Source organism: Oryzias melastigma, linkage group LG21, assembly GCF_002922805.2.
Source record: "Oryzias melastigma strain HK-1 linkage group LG21, ASM292280v2, whole genome shotgun sequence".
NCBI lineage: Eukaryota > Metazoa > Chordata > Actinopteri > Beloniformes > Adrianichthyidae > Oryzias > Oryzias melastigma.
This window is the reverse complement of record NC_050532.1, coordinates 20,812,494-20,825,270: the sequence shown is the minus strand read 5'-3', so window position 1 is coordinate 20,825,270 and position 12,777 is coordinate 20,812,494. Positions and strand designations below refer to the sequence as shown.

The following is a 12,777-nucleotide window of genomic DNA, read 5'->3' as shown; positions in this document are numbered from 1 at the left end:
CGGAAACCGCGGACAAACGCAATTGGGGCCCACATTCTCTGCCCACTTTTGAACCATGTGGGGCCCACTGGGCCATGCTGGCTTGGCGAGGGGGGCAAAATCCAAGATTTAGTTCCCTTTGCCTATCTGGGTGGATTGGGGTTTAAGTGTGGGTTTTGTCAATGTGTTTTGACTATCTGTTGCACGCCAGATAGCAAGTTTTACGCGACATATAGCAATTTGTATTCACCAAATAGTAACTTTTGTATGCCAGATTGCAACTGTTGTGCCCCAGATAGCAACTGGTGTACACCAGATATGAGGCAATTCTTTTGTGAGTATAAATAAAATTGAATTGAATTGAGATAGCAACCGGTGGGCGCCAGAGAGCCAGTAGTGAACACGAGCATTTTTTCTTTTACTTTGATGTCCCTTTTGGGCAGGGGTGTCCAAATCAGGCCTTGAGGGCTGGCCTCCTGCTGATTTTCAGAAACCTGCTGTTGATCGTTTGGATCAGGTGTGTTTAGCCAATAAGGAGCTTCAATGGCAGGTTGGTAGGAAAACACAGAACACTAAACCTTGAGGCCTGGATTTCTATTACCCTATTTTCGGGGCTTTAAATATTTATTTTTGTGTATTTTCCATAACTTCTTGTTAAACATGTATTGTTTTCCCACTACTTTTTGTATTACGTCATTAACCGTCTGCATGAACGGCCCCTTCTAAACTCAGACAGATTTGATAAACAGGATCCTCTCGGAGCGTGAGGAGACTTCTGTGGTCCATTGTGGCCACTCTGTGAGGAGGGGCACACAGGATGGAGCCCAGTGGTTGGCTTTTTACTGGACCCTTCAGCCTTTGGTCCGGAAGAGCAGAGTCATGGCTCACTGCTGCTCTGAAAGGCCTCTGAGAGTCCAGTGTGATGGACAGTCCTGGGCTTCACACACTGGCCCTTTGTGTTGAACTTTCTTGGACTCTCATTCTTTTTCATTTTTCTGTTTCCCTTTTTTTTTTTTTTCATAACGACTTTTCTCCCTTCTCTCCCTGTGATCCCAAAGTGACAAGCAAATATTCTGGCTTAAAGACTTGACACTGTCACAACCAATATCTGCTAAACGTATCTTTTTTACTATCAATCTAACATTGTTTTGATACTGTCTGCTCTTCTTGCATTCCTGTTCTGCTGCAAGGAGATGAAGACTGAAGTCTCTTGAAGAGTTCTACCAAGGAGAATTAGTCAGAGATTGGGAGCATGTGAAAGCCATTGGAGGGCCCAATGTGATTTTTCCATGTATGCTACACTGTCCTGAACGGGCCAGCAGGCTCAGGGAATCATTCATTCTTCTCATATCCAGCTGGGAATCATAAAACGTAGAGACTGGTATTTCTTTTTGGCAAAAAAGATAAATGGGGTTTTCTTTTTTCTATGCTTCATGAAGATCTCTGTCCTGAACAGTTTTAACAGCTTTGTGAATTGTCTCCTTTTCTATCTTTGAGAGGAAAATCTCCAAAAGGAAATCTTTTGTTCCGCTCTGAGCACAGAGCTTATTCAGACTAAGGAAAGTCAGATTGGCTTAGTCTGATTGGAAACAAACCAAGATCAGTTTGAAAGGTCCGAGAGTGGTTCCTGGTTCTGGACCAGGGTCCTCTTAGCTGTATTCAGACTGCAGATTTGTTCTTGATTCTCAGGGAAATCGAGCTCCGGTTCACTTTAAGTGAACCAAATGGGTCCAGTTTGAATACAGCCTTGCACATTTTGTCTGGTGTTGTTGAAACTCATCATATTTTCAGATTTCTGTGTACTTTAAAACAGGTTTGTATTTGCTAAATTAAATCCTGATATCAGCACTGATCTGTAATTAATCTTTATGTGCAGCGTTGTGTGTTTACGGCAGTATTTTCTGGTTATGACATTATTAATCTGGGCCAAAGGTGTGGTCATTGAAGCAACCCCGGAGTCTTAAAAAAGGCAGACTTAATGACATAATGTCAGACATCATAGCAACCCTGACAGATCATGACTACAGTCAGAGAAGGTCTTCCCCGACTGTTTCAAAGCTGCTTCCATGGTGACTGACTGAGTTCATAGTTGAAAAACAGCTGTTCAAGTTAGCTCTCGACAAAGAGTCTGACAACACGACTGTATCCGTGGCGAGGTTTTTCTTACCACCTAATAAATGACTCAATATTTCTGCTGTGAGTCATCGTGGCAGAAATCTCTAGGCACTTTGCTAACTGATGACTGATTATTTATGCTTCGGGTTCAGACATGTCAATGTTGCACAGATATTTAAACTGTACTCATGTTATCGGTTGTTTACAGTTTGATTCCTTGCACTGTGCATGTTTACTGTATGAAATTAAATTTGTCTCGGGCCTGTTGTTCTAGAGTCTTCTGCTGCTTTTAGTGTTTTGATTTTGTGCAACATATTCATAACAACTGTCTGCACAATCAGTTCAGGAAGTTCCAGAGTCATCGCCAAAACAGAGTCAGCTAACTTATCAGCGCGCTCAGAGCCTGTGGGTCTATGACTGAACCTCCGGAAAATGCAAAGAAAATGTAAATATCCGCATCATTTAAGGAGTTAAAGTTCTTTTGACAATTCACTTTTTTTCACCTTTTTTTCATGATTTTTACCCGATATGAAGTGCCTTTTTTAAAATACAAAGTAGTGCATCACTTACTTATCTGTGCTTGGTGTTCTGCCCGCCATAGACCCAACAACTTCAGGGTTATCTGAGTGCTTCTGCAGCTGACGGGAGGGACTAAAAATCTGGAGCTAGCTCAGCAATTATGTTCATTTACTTGAAAGCGTCTTGCTTACATGTTAAAAAACATAGTTGGGATTAGTCAGAACGAGTAGCGCTGTGTTTCACAGAGGTTTTATTTACTTTAAAGCTGGTCTCCTGTGGAACTCTGTGATCTGCAGCCCCCTCTCCCCCTCTGATGTTCTCGCAGCAGAAATGTGGGCTGCGGCTGAAGTTAGTGTCTGTGCTGAGGGAATCCTTGCTGAGTTGTGGTCAACATGCCTCCGTGGTAACTCATCTCCGCTCAATGTGGGATGGAAATATTTTTTTATCATCTCACAGTGCAACACAAACAGTCAGTGTGAGGCTTGTGACTGTGAAGGTATTGGCTCGGCAGTGAGAAAACAGTATTTATCTGTTCTTGTGTATCGTTTTGAGGAGTGTATGAACACAGATGAACTTTAAAAGTTTCTTCAGGCTAATAAGAAGAACACATATTTTTTTTATGGAGGTGTGAGTCATTTCTATGTATATTTACTGATTTAACAACATAAAAATGGGCAAATTATTTCACATAATTACATAATTAATTTAGATATTTGTTGCAGAATCACCAACTTAATTAAAGCCACGAGCAGCGTTGTATTGCAGATGCTTTTGACCCACCCCATTGATCGGCTGCTACTACCTTACTCTCCCCCTCTTCCACCGCCAAAACAACTTTTTTCAAAATGGTGGCTTTTCCAATCATTTCATCTCCGTAGGAACCATTTTATTTTTGGGTTACCTGAGGCTGATGAACAGATCTATGCATTTTTTGGAAGAATTGGCAAATGTAAATTTTTGGATTTCCCTGGCAACTTAAAGGAGCCAAACAATGATTTTCTTAAGCCTTTCTATCCATATATATGATCATATATTACCTTTGGAACACTAAAAAACAAATTATTTATGAAATATTAGTTATTTTTCGTGAGTTTTCTTTCCTACCCGGAAGTAAAACGACTTGATTCCTGAAGCTCCGCCTGCCACCGCGTGTGAGGAATGAACAGTATAATGCACCTAAAATCTCAAAAAGTAGAATTTTCATAGTATGACCCCTTTAAGTTCTTTGTTAACCACACCCACATGCCTGATATAAGCATATTGTTTTTTCAGCTTGAGCCAACACCAACTATTTTTCCCCTAAATAGCTTCTTAATAATGCTTGACAAGTTTGTAGGCAATAATTTATACATGCAAAATGTCTTGAATCGGTTGTAAAAAGCACTATTTTATAGAAGAAGCACTTTTATAAAATAGTTTATTCACCTGTATTTTTTTTTTTATAAAAGAATGAGGTTAAAACCTTAACTTGTGTGCTCAGATTTTACTGCAAGTTGTAAAAAGGGGGAAAAAATGTGTAGATGGAAAAATCTGATGACACTTCTTGGAACAAGAAGTTGATGTTTTTGTTCTTTAAAACTGAACAGATTACACAATTGTTTATGTCAGTTTCACTGTATAATCCACAAACTTGAAAATCCAGTGATTTTAAAGACTAAACTGCATTCACACTTCCTGTTTGAAGCTATCTAAGAACAGAAGTATCAGAGGTTAGATCAGTTCATCAGTTGACCACTAGGTGGCTTTTTACACAAGCAAGTTGGTCCCAATGTATCTTTGTTAAACAATTCATCTTTAAAGTCAAAAAACTTTTTAAAAATGTCTCCTTTGACCTCTGCAGGGAGGGTACAATTTATGAACCTCAGCATTCAGATTTGAGATCAAGAGAGTTGAAGAAAACTTAGAATGACTGGTCCAACATTGGCAGGGAGTTTGGGAATGTAAGTGTGCACCTTTGGAGAATCCCTTGTTTCTTTCTACACCTGTGACTCTGCAACGCCATGTGGATCCACCTGGTTCTGCGCTGCGACTATATTCACTCGTGCCCACATTCACTGCGGTGACATTTCAGACCTCGGAAAAGCTCGCTGGACGAGGCTCACCCATCTGGGTCACTTCCCACTCATCGCAGTTGGCTGACATAGATTTCCATTACAGAGCACAGCTCCGAGCGGCTGGACTTCATTGGCATTATTTTAAGTGTGGTGATGAACTGTCACGTGAAACACACCAGAAGCCTCGGGGGTAAACACGGCTCCACTGGTGAGGTGTGGAAAGGAAGCTCGCTCCATGAAGCGAAACAGGCAAATTTTGAGCCAAAACGGAACAAATTGTGGTGAATGTTTCCTCCATGTCCTTTATAAGAGTACGCTAAAGCAATAATTTGCATTTCCACTTTTTTTTGTGTGTACACAGGTTGCTTCGAGTGCTGCATCAAGTGTTTAGGCGGCGTGCCCTATGCATCCCTGGTGGCGACCATCCTCTGCTTCTCCGGTGTGGCTCTGTTCTGCGGATGCGGCCATGTGGCTCTGACCGGCACTTTGACCATCCTGGAAAACCACTTTTCCAAGGTCACAACCGACCACGCCATGCTCACTGATGTGTAAGTGACAAAACGGGCTTTAGGGCAGATCCCTGGAAACCAGGGGTGTTAAATTTAATCTCACAGGGGGCCAAATCCAAAACACACCTTTGGTCGCGGGCCAAACAGGATAAATATTTATTGAACACTCTAAAACTACATTTTTAAAACATTAAAACCGTAACTTTTTAACATAATTATGAACTAGATATATAGTATTACCTGTGATAATGCTAGTGTGAATGCTGTAAGCTGAATTTGGCCACTGAAGATGATAAAATTGATAGCTAAAAACACTGAAGCTGATAGCTAAAAACACAAAAGGTGATAGATGAAAACTCTGAAGCTGATAGCCGATTACTAGAGCTGTCAGGCGCGTCCAGTACCACCAGACGTGGTACTGGACGCGAACCGGAGCCGGTTTTAGGGTGCAGGAGCTCAGGTCCTGGCGCCGGGCCGGTTCTAGCTAGCAGCTCGGAGGGCACTAGAGAGAGCAGCCGGTGAGTTAGAGAGTTAGAGAAGCTGGTAGCTGAAAACGCTGAAGCTGATAGCCAGGTGAAATATTAGCTAAATGCCAAATTATCCTAAAAAAATTTAGGTAAGCAAAAACAGCTAGAAAGAAACTGAAAAAGTAGCTAAACTTCAAAATATCCCCAAAAAAGAAAAAAAAGGCCTAAAGTAGCCAAAACAGCTTGTAAATATTTAAAAAGTCAGTAAATGCCAAAATAGTCCAAAAAGCTAGCAGAATGCTAATTTCTAAAAACTGTAACTTTTTTTAACATAATTATAAATAGTAAAAAGGCAGGAATATTATTCCAGAATAAATCAACTTAAACATTAAATAATTTTTAATATTTTACTTTCTAAAAAAATAAATTTTGTCAAAATTATACAAGTTAAAATCAGCACAAGATAACATCGGTCCATTAATAACAATAAAATAAAATAATCTGGATGGCCGGATAGAATTACCCGGGCCTTGACTTTGACACACGTGCTCTAAACTCTCAAGAGAAGGATTTATTCACTAACAGAGAAGCACAGCGTTAAAATGTTTTTTTTTTTTTTTTTAATTAAGGTTTACTACTTTCAGCTGATCTCAAAATCTTTCCATATATGGTGTTTTTTTAAGCACATCCATTAGTCCCACCAATAAAATAGATGGGAGTTGGTGAGTGTTTTATAGATTCAGAAAAACTCCTAAGATCTCCAAAGAACTACCTTGTGGTGGATGATTCCCAGATACACGCATCAGCTGTCATCTCCACGTTAGAGCGCCATCTCAGCTAATCACAGCCATCTGTTTGCGTTTTACGGACACAAGCTCCTTCTGTTTGATCGATTTTAAGCAAAATACTACAGCATGTAGTCATTTTCTTCTGCTGTATAAATATTTAAGTGCAGCTTAGACTTTTCCACGTTACGTTGGAGACGGGCTATTCTTTTTATAGCACGCTCCACAAATCTTGACCCTGATGTGTTCCTCTTTAACAGAATACAGCTGATGCAGTATGTCATCTATGGCATCGCTTCGTTTTTCTTCCTGTACGGGATCATCCTGCTCGCCGAGGGCTTCTACACAACCAGTGCTGTCAAGGAGCTGCACAGCGAGTTCAAGACCACCATCTGTGGACGCTGCATCAGCGGAATGGTATGTTAAAACAACTTTTTTAAACAACTCCCGTTTTATGGCACACGTGCAAAGAGCCTAAAATGTGCACAGCAGATCTGATGAAGCAGGCGTTCTGCTGTTTTTCAGTTTGTGTTCCTCACATACATCCTGGGCGTGGCTTGGCTGGGCGTGTTTGGCTTCTCCGCCGTGCCCGTCTTCCTCTTCTACAACATGTGGTCCACCTGTAATGCCATAAATACTCCGACGGTCAACGTTACAGATATTGACTCCATCTGTGTGGATGTTCGTCAGTACGGTAAGACAGACGACGACTCTTTGAGGTCAACTTTTCAGTCATACTTTAAGGAAGATTATCAAAAATTGTGCATTTGTTTAAAGACTCTTTAAAGACCCACTGCAATCATTTTTGATTTATTCTAATGCTGCATTCAAACCGGATGTGACTCGCGCAGTAGGGGCGTCGAGTTTCAATGTTAAGTCAATGTACAGATGCAATCGGTGGTCCTTCAGCACGGCGAGGTTGAGACTCTGCTTTGGGGATGTGATGTTTTCAGTTACTTGATTAAAAGATAGGGAAAAAAATTCCAATATGGCTGCTCAAACCTCAAAACGGGGGTTTTTGTCCTGAATTTCCATCTATTTGCAGGGGCTCAGGCTGAGCCCGTGGAGCTTGCTAGCTCGCTATGCTAGCCAGTCGCCTGACGGACAGCGTAGCGAGCTAACAAGCTCCGCTGCCCAGGATCTGGTAGAGCTAGTGAGTGTAGCCACCCAGGCTGCAGACACGCCATGCAGTCACACCAGTGGTTGGCTACCTGGCAGACAGAGAGGTGCCATGATAGAGGGTGCGATCGCTCTAGCTCCATGGGTTTATGATGTTTTTTCTTGTTTACATCAAGACAATAATAAAAAGATCCCCCAGTTTTATTTTTATTTTCCCCCTCTCGAACTAATTCTCAAACTGGGCCACTAACAGATGGAAACGGCCATTAGGCGCAGCTCCCACTGCAGGAGTGAAGTACACCGCACTGGGAAAGACTGTGAATGATTTGGTGAAATCAGACATGGCAACGTTGTTTCCAGCACCTCTCCAATATCATCCATGTTTTCCATGATGTGACAATGGATGAAGTTGAGAAAAATGTTGGCAGTTGCTCCCCAGCTGGGGCGTCAAGGTGTCAATCTGTAAATTTGATGCGTGACAACAGAGAGGTAGCAGATGCAAATTTGGCGTCCGGTGTGAATGTGGCATAAGAGCCAATAAAAATGTTTTTTTTTTATTTTTTTTTTATTATGATTGCTGTTTTCATTGAAAATAATGAAAAAAGCTGTTGTTTTCTGAGATGTAGTTTCTGTAGTAGTTCATTAGAAATTTGCATGGAGTAACCCCGTCCCCCCTTCCCGTCTCCCGTACCTGAGAGCTGTTTATATTCTCTCCCACTAGCCTACAGCCCAGAACACCCCTGACCTCACATTACCGGCGCAATATTGGAGCTATCTAGCCGTACAGTTTTAATCCATATTCCAACTCAGACAAGACAAACAGGATCTAGTCGACTACCAGTGGATGCATCGGAATGGAGCTGAGCAGGGAGCTTGTAGTGCATTTTCGACGTCACAAATACTCCCTTTTTTAAACTGCATTTTTTCGCCTGCTCCTGATTGACAACAATTTGAATAAGAAATACTCAGAAATGCCAATTTTGAGCTTAATTTTCTTAATATATGACCTCCATCATCAGAAAAATGTCCCAAGAACATGTTAAAAACACAATTTTAATCAGAGTGAGTGATTTTACATCTGTCGCATCTTCTGCTTTAGCAACCTCTTGATTCGCCTTATTGTAGCTTTATTTTTTGACTAAACGACCTAAAAAAAGGAGTACTCTATTTAAAAGCATTTTTTGTTTTAATTAGACTTTTATTGTGCAATTTAGAAAGATTTTTACTGCAGTGTCATCCATAAATACTTAAATTTCCAAATAGGATTGAATCATATGCAGTATATAACCTCCTTGAGTAAAATTAGAGGTACTTTCGTTAATGTTGCATAACTTATCATGGATAATTTAACTGCTAAACTCTGTTTGTATTTGTAGTTTGAAATCTATATATTTTTTTTAACAACTCCATAAAGAGAACAGTATCTTTAAGATAAAAATCAATGGACTGCCTCACTAAATCCATAATATTTCATCACTATTTTGTTTTTTGTAGTCTTCAAACCGTCTGCTTAAGTGGCGTTTTAGGGAGTAAGATTAAAGTTGAAATCTGCTGTTGCAGGAATCATCCCATGGAACGCCACCCCAGGAAGGGCCTGTGGATCTACTCTTGGAGACATCTGCAAAACCAGCGATGTAGGTTGACGTTTCTCTTTTTTAGTTAGTTTCTGCAGGGACTTGTTTTAACTGTTACTCTCCTCCTCAGTTCTACCTGTCCTATCACCTGTACATCGTAGCGTGCGCCGGGGCAGGAGCCACCGTCATCGCTTTGGTAAGCTCCTCACATCCCCTTCCTCTTTAGTTTACCTTTGCACGGTTTGTGTGAGCAGCAAACACATCCTTCTGTCCTTCCTGTTTGGTCGATGTAGCCAGATGATTATAGGTTAGAAGCTCCTCAGCTTTATTTCCATCTGCTTAGATGCTGTTTGTACTTAGGAGTGGACGGAACCAGTGTGGGGATGTTATTTATAGGTTTTTTTTTGTATTTTAAAATGTTTTTCAGCTGACTGATCACTAACTTGTGGTCACATTAGTGAAGTCAACCGCATGTTCTCTTACCACCTTCTCTGTTTTCTTCCACCAGCTGATCTACATGATGGCTACTACTTATAACTTTGCTGTTTTGAAGTTTAAGAGTCGGGAAGACTGCTGCACTAAGTTTTAAAGTCTGGTCCACAGCTCTTCATTTGGCTGTGCTGAGTAGAGACAGTTGCCACTCACAACAAACTAAAAGGAAAAAAAGAACAAAAACAAAAATAGAGACGTCTCTTCATTAGTAATCCCATGACTTGTAAATAGCTGATTGTATGCTTCCTTTAGCGTTTGGTATCCAGGGATTTTGCCTGTCGGAGGGCATTTGATGAAAGGTGTTGTTGGGAGGGTGAGCCGTCGCTTAGTTCACTGGTTTTGTTTCGCTTTTCTCGTTTCTAGAGATTTGTCTCCATCGTATTTTAGAGAAATATGCACAGGCAGACATCCACAAAAGTGTTATTTATATGTGTCATCTGGTTCTGGCCTGTGAAAAGGCGCCGACTGCACAGAAAATCTTGACACAAAAAGAAAAAAAAACAGTAGCTTGCATCGAAAGTAGGAGCTGAAATGCAAATCTGGATGAATTTCACTTTTAAGAGACTCGTTTTTGACATGCAATTTAAAAGATATGGAACAAACTTGCACACATTAGCATTAAGATCTGCAGTTTTGACAGACTTTTTTGGCTCTGGGTCTTTTTATTAGCCGTCTCGATGAACCCGTTTAAACGTCAGCGCTAAAGCAATAGTCGAGTGCCTTGAGCTTTCTTTTTATTTATTTCTGCAGCCTTTAAAAATCTGTGGTGCCAACCTTTAAGCACGGAAATTGATCAGTATTTTTTATTTTTCTTGCACAAATCTTAAATTGATTAAAACATTTTTTTTTTTTTTGCTGATGAGAAAATGGAAGGTGATGTAACTCTGCATGAGGCCTCAAGCTGCAGTTCACATATCCTACAAAATAAAACTGTTTTAGTGTGCCATGAGTTTCTTTTTTTTAATTATGACAGCTGATTCTGTTATAGCCTCAGCTTTGAAAATGTTTTCTTAAAGTGCCATTAAAGAGCCATTTGTAATTTTAACCTTGAGCCTGCATGCTTACATTTTTTCAGATTCCTGTATCTGTTTATAGCTACTTATACTCCATATTTCATATATTTAATTTCCTCTTAAATGTTACAGAACTGTAGCTTTTACTTTCTATATATAAAATAAACAGTCTTTGTTTACAAAAAGTACTCTTACCTTGTGTGTTTTTTCCATAAAGGAGTGTATGAAGCGCGGACGGCTCGCAGAATTTCATGCTTTGCCACTAACCTTCTGCATTCACAGCTGCACAATGCTTGCATGCACCACTTCTGTCTTTCTTCCATCACCTTTTTTACCTTAACAGTGACGTTCTGGGTTCCTGCAGTTATTGTAACCTTACAAAATTTGTCTTTCTGTCACGTCCTGATATAGTTAGTCTTAAAAAAAAGCAAACTGTGTCCATGATGTAGCTCAGTCCTGTAGCTTGCTTTGCATCTCTGACATGCTCACCGGCCATCCACCTCACCCTTCTCTTCCAGATCCACTTCCTCATGATTCTCTCAGCAAACTGGGCCTACCTTAAGGACGCCAGTCAAATGCATGCCTACCAAGACATCAAATTGAAGGAAGAGCGGGAGCTGCAGGACATCACCGCACGCTCAAAGGAATGCCTCAATTCCTACACATAAGGATTTTTCATGCATGCAAACACACATACAAAAAAAAAAAATAAATAAATAAATCAGTGCGGCCAATTTTTAGTGGCCTGTTTGGACCAACACTCTGCTCAAATAACCGGCTGACTGTGTACACTGTGCAGTACTAACCCGGCTTCTAACCTGCTAATGCATCAGAGCTGCTTCCTGCACTAACTCAACAAGAGTTGCTACATACAGATTGCAGACTTTTCTTTTTTTTGTTCCCTGGTTTTGCAGGAAGAAACAATGCAGATGGTAGTCATCTTTCCTGCTGAACCTTGATGCGTTGCACTATTTTTTTTTTTTATGCAGTGGATAACAGGTTTTATTTTGTCTTGCTTTTGACCACTTTTCCAAAATGAGAAGTTTGGTTCTCATCCAAATAATCCGATCCACAACAGGCCTTAAACCAAATTCCAGTGTCAAACTGCATTAACAGAGCAAATAATATTTGAAAAAACATGCTAAGAATTTGATTGCACGGCTGTTTTAGCAAATGTTAGTGTTGATGATGGGTTTGTAATCCAATTCAGCTTCACAGATACTAAAGTGATTCAGAAAATTAGCAGTTTTTATTCTATTAAAATGCCAGAGAATGTAATTGCTGTTGTTAATATGAAAGAATATAAAGTTGGATGAAGGAATCGTCAAAAATGTGGGTTCAAATAGAAAAACTGACACTTATGGGTAAATAAAGCTAATATTGGTTGACATTTCTGTACAATGTCAAGCAAAACCTTGTAAAAACTTTCAAAATAAAATGCATCCCCTATATATGCAACAGCAGGTTCAACAATTTGTTTTTAATGACTAAAATTCTCATTTTCTTTTTGTTTCATGATTGCATTTTTTTAAATGTGCAATTGTAATATGTACGAATTACTTATGTAATTTTTTTCTTAGCATTACAGCGATAACTTGATGTTTTGCATGAGGACGACTGTTTCTGCAGAAACATGTGATGTACAGTAAGACATTCTGACATCAGTAGTAGGCAGCTTTTGCCCTTTATTCTTACCAATTAACTCCTTTTATAGCAATATCATTAATGTAGGTTCTTAGTAATGTTCTTTAGCTCATTTGACTTCTTTTTGTAATATTTTGAATTTATAGTATCCACATTTTCTATGAATGTTGAGCGCTTTTCCTAATTTTATTGTACCATTCAAAGGAAAATTACACCACCAGTCAAAGTAAAAACTGAAAATTTAGCCAAAGTATTCTTATGAAGCCGAATGTGTTTTGGGTGTAAGACAGGGAAATGACAAACTTGTGTAAAAAGGTAATGGACAGTCAGCGTTATCTTTTTGTACCTTGTATTTGAACCAAAAAAAAAGTAAAGTTTATCAATCAATGGGAGGACATCAATCAATCACAAAGCACCGTCTGACTGGAAACCCCGTTTGTGATCATGACTCAAGTGGCCTGATGACTGTTTTTATGGAAAGAAATAAAACAAAAGGCTGTACTTTTT

General features: G+C 39.8%; 1 protein-coding gene across 2 annotated transcripts in view; it reads left to right on the top strand.

Moving 5' to 3' along the window:
- The window catches only part of gpm6bb (glycoprotein M6Bb), a 35,118-nt gene extending 22,347 nt beyond the window's left edge, over positions 1-12,771 (top strand). The window contains exons 2-7 of one of the 2 annotated variants that reach the window (XM_024286249.2): positions 5,029-5,215; positions 6,689-6,845; positions 6,954-7,122; positions 9,108-9,181; positions 9,252-9,317; positions 11,145-12,771. In XM_024286249.2, the coding sequence (XP_024142017.1) occupies positions 5,029-5,215; positions 6,689-6,845; positions 6,954-7,122; positions 9,108-9,181; positions 9,252-9,317; positions 11,145-11,294 (803 nt within the window). In that variant the 3' untranslated portion in view covers positions 11,295-12,771. Of the gene's footprint in view, positions 1-5,028; positions 5,216-6,688; positions 6,846-6,953; positions 7,123-9,107; positions 9,182-9,251; positions 9,318-9,629; positions 10,815-11,144 lie in introns of those variants that run through there. The other variant, XM_024286250.2, reaches the window with a different exon arrangement.
- The last annotated feature ends 6 nt before the right edge of the window (positions 12,772-12,777 follow it).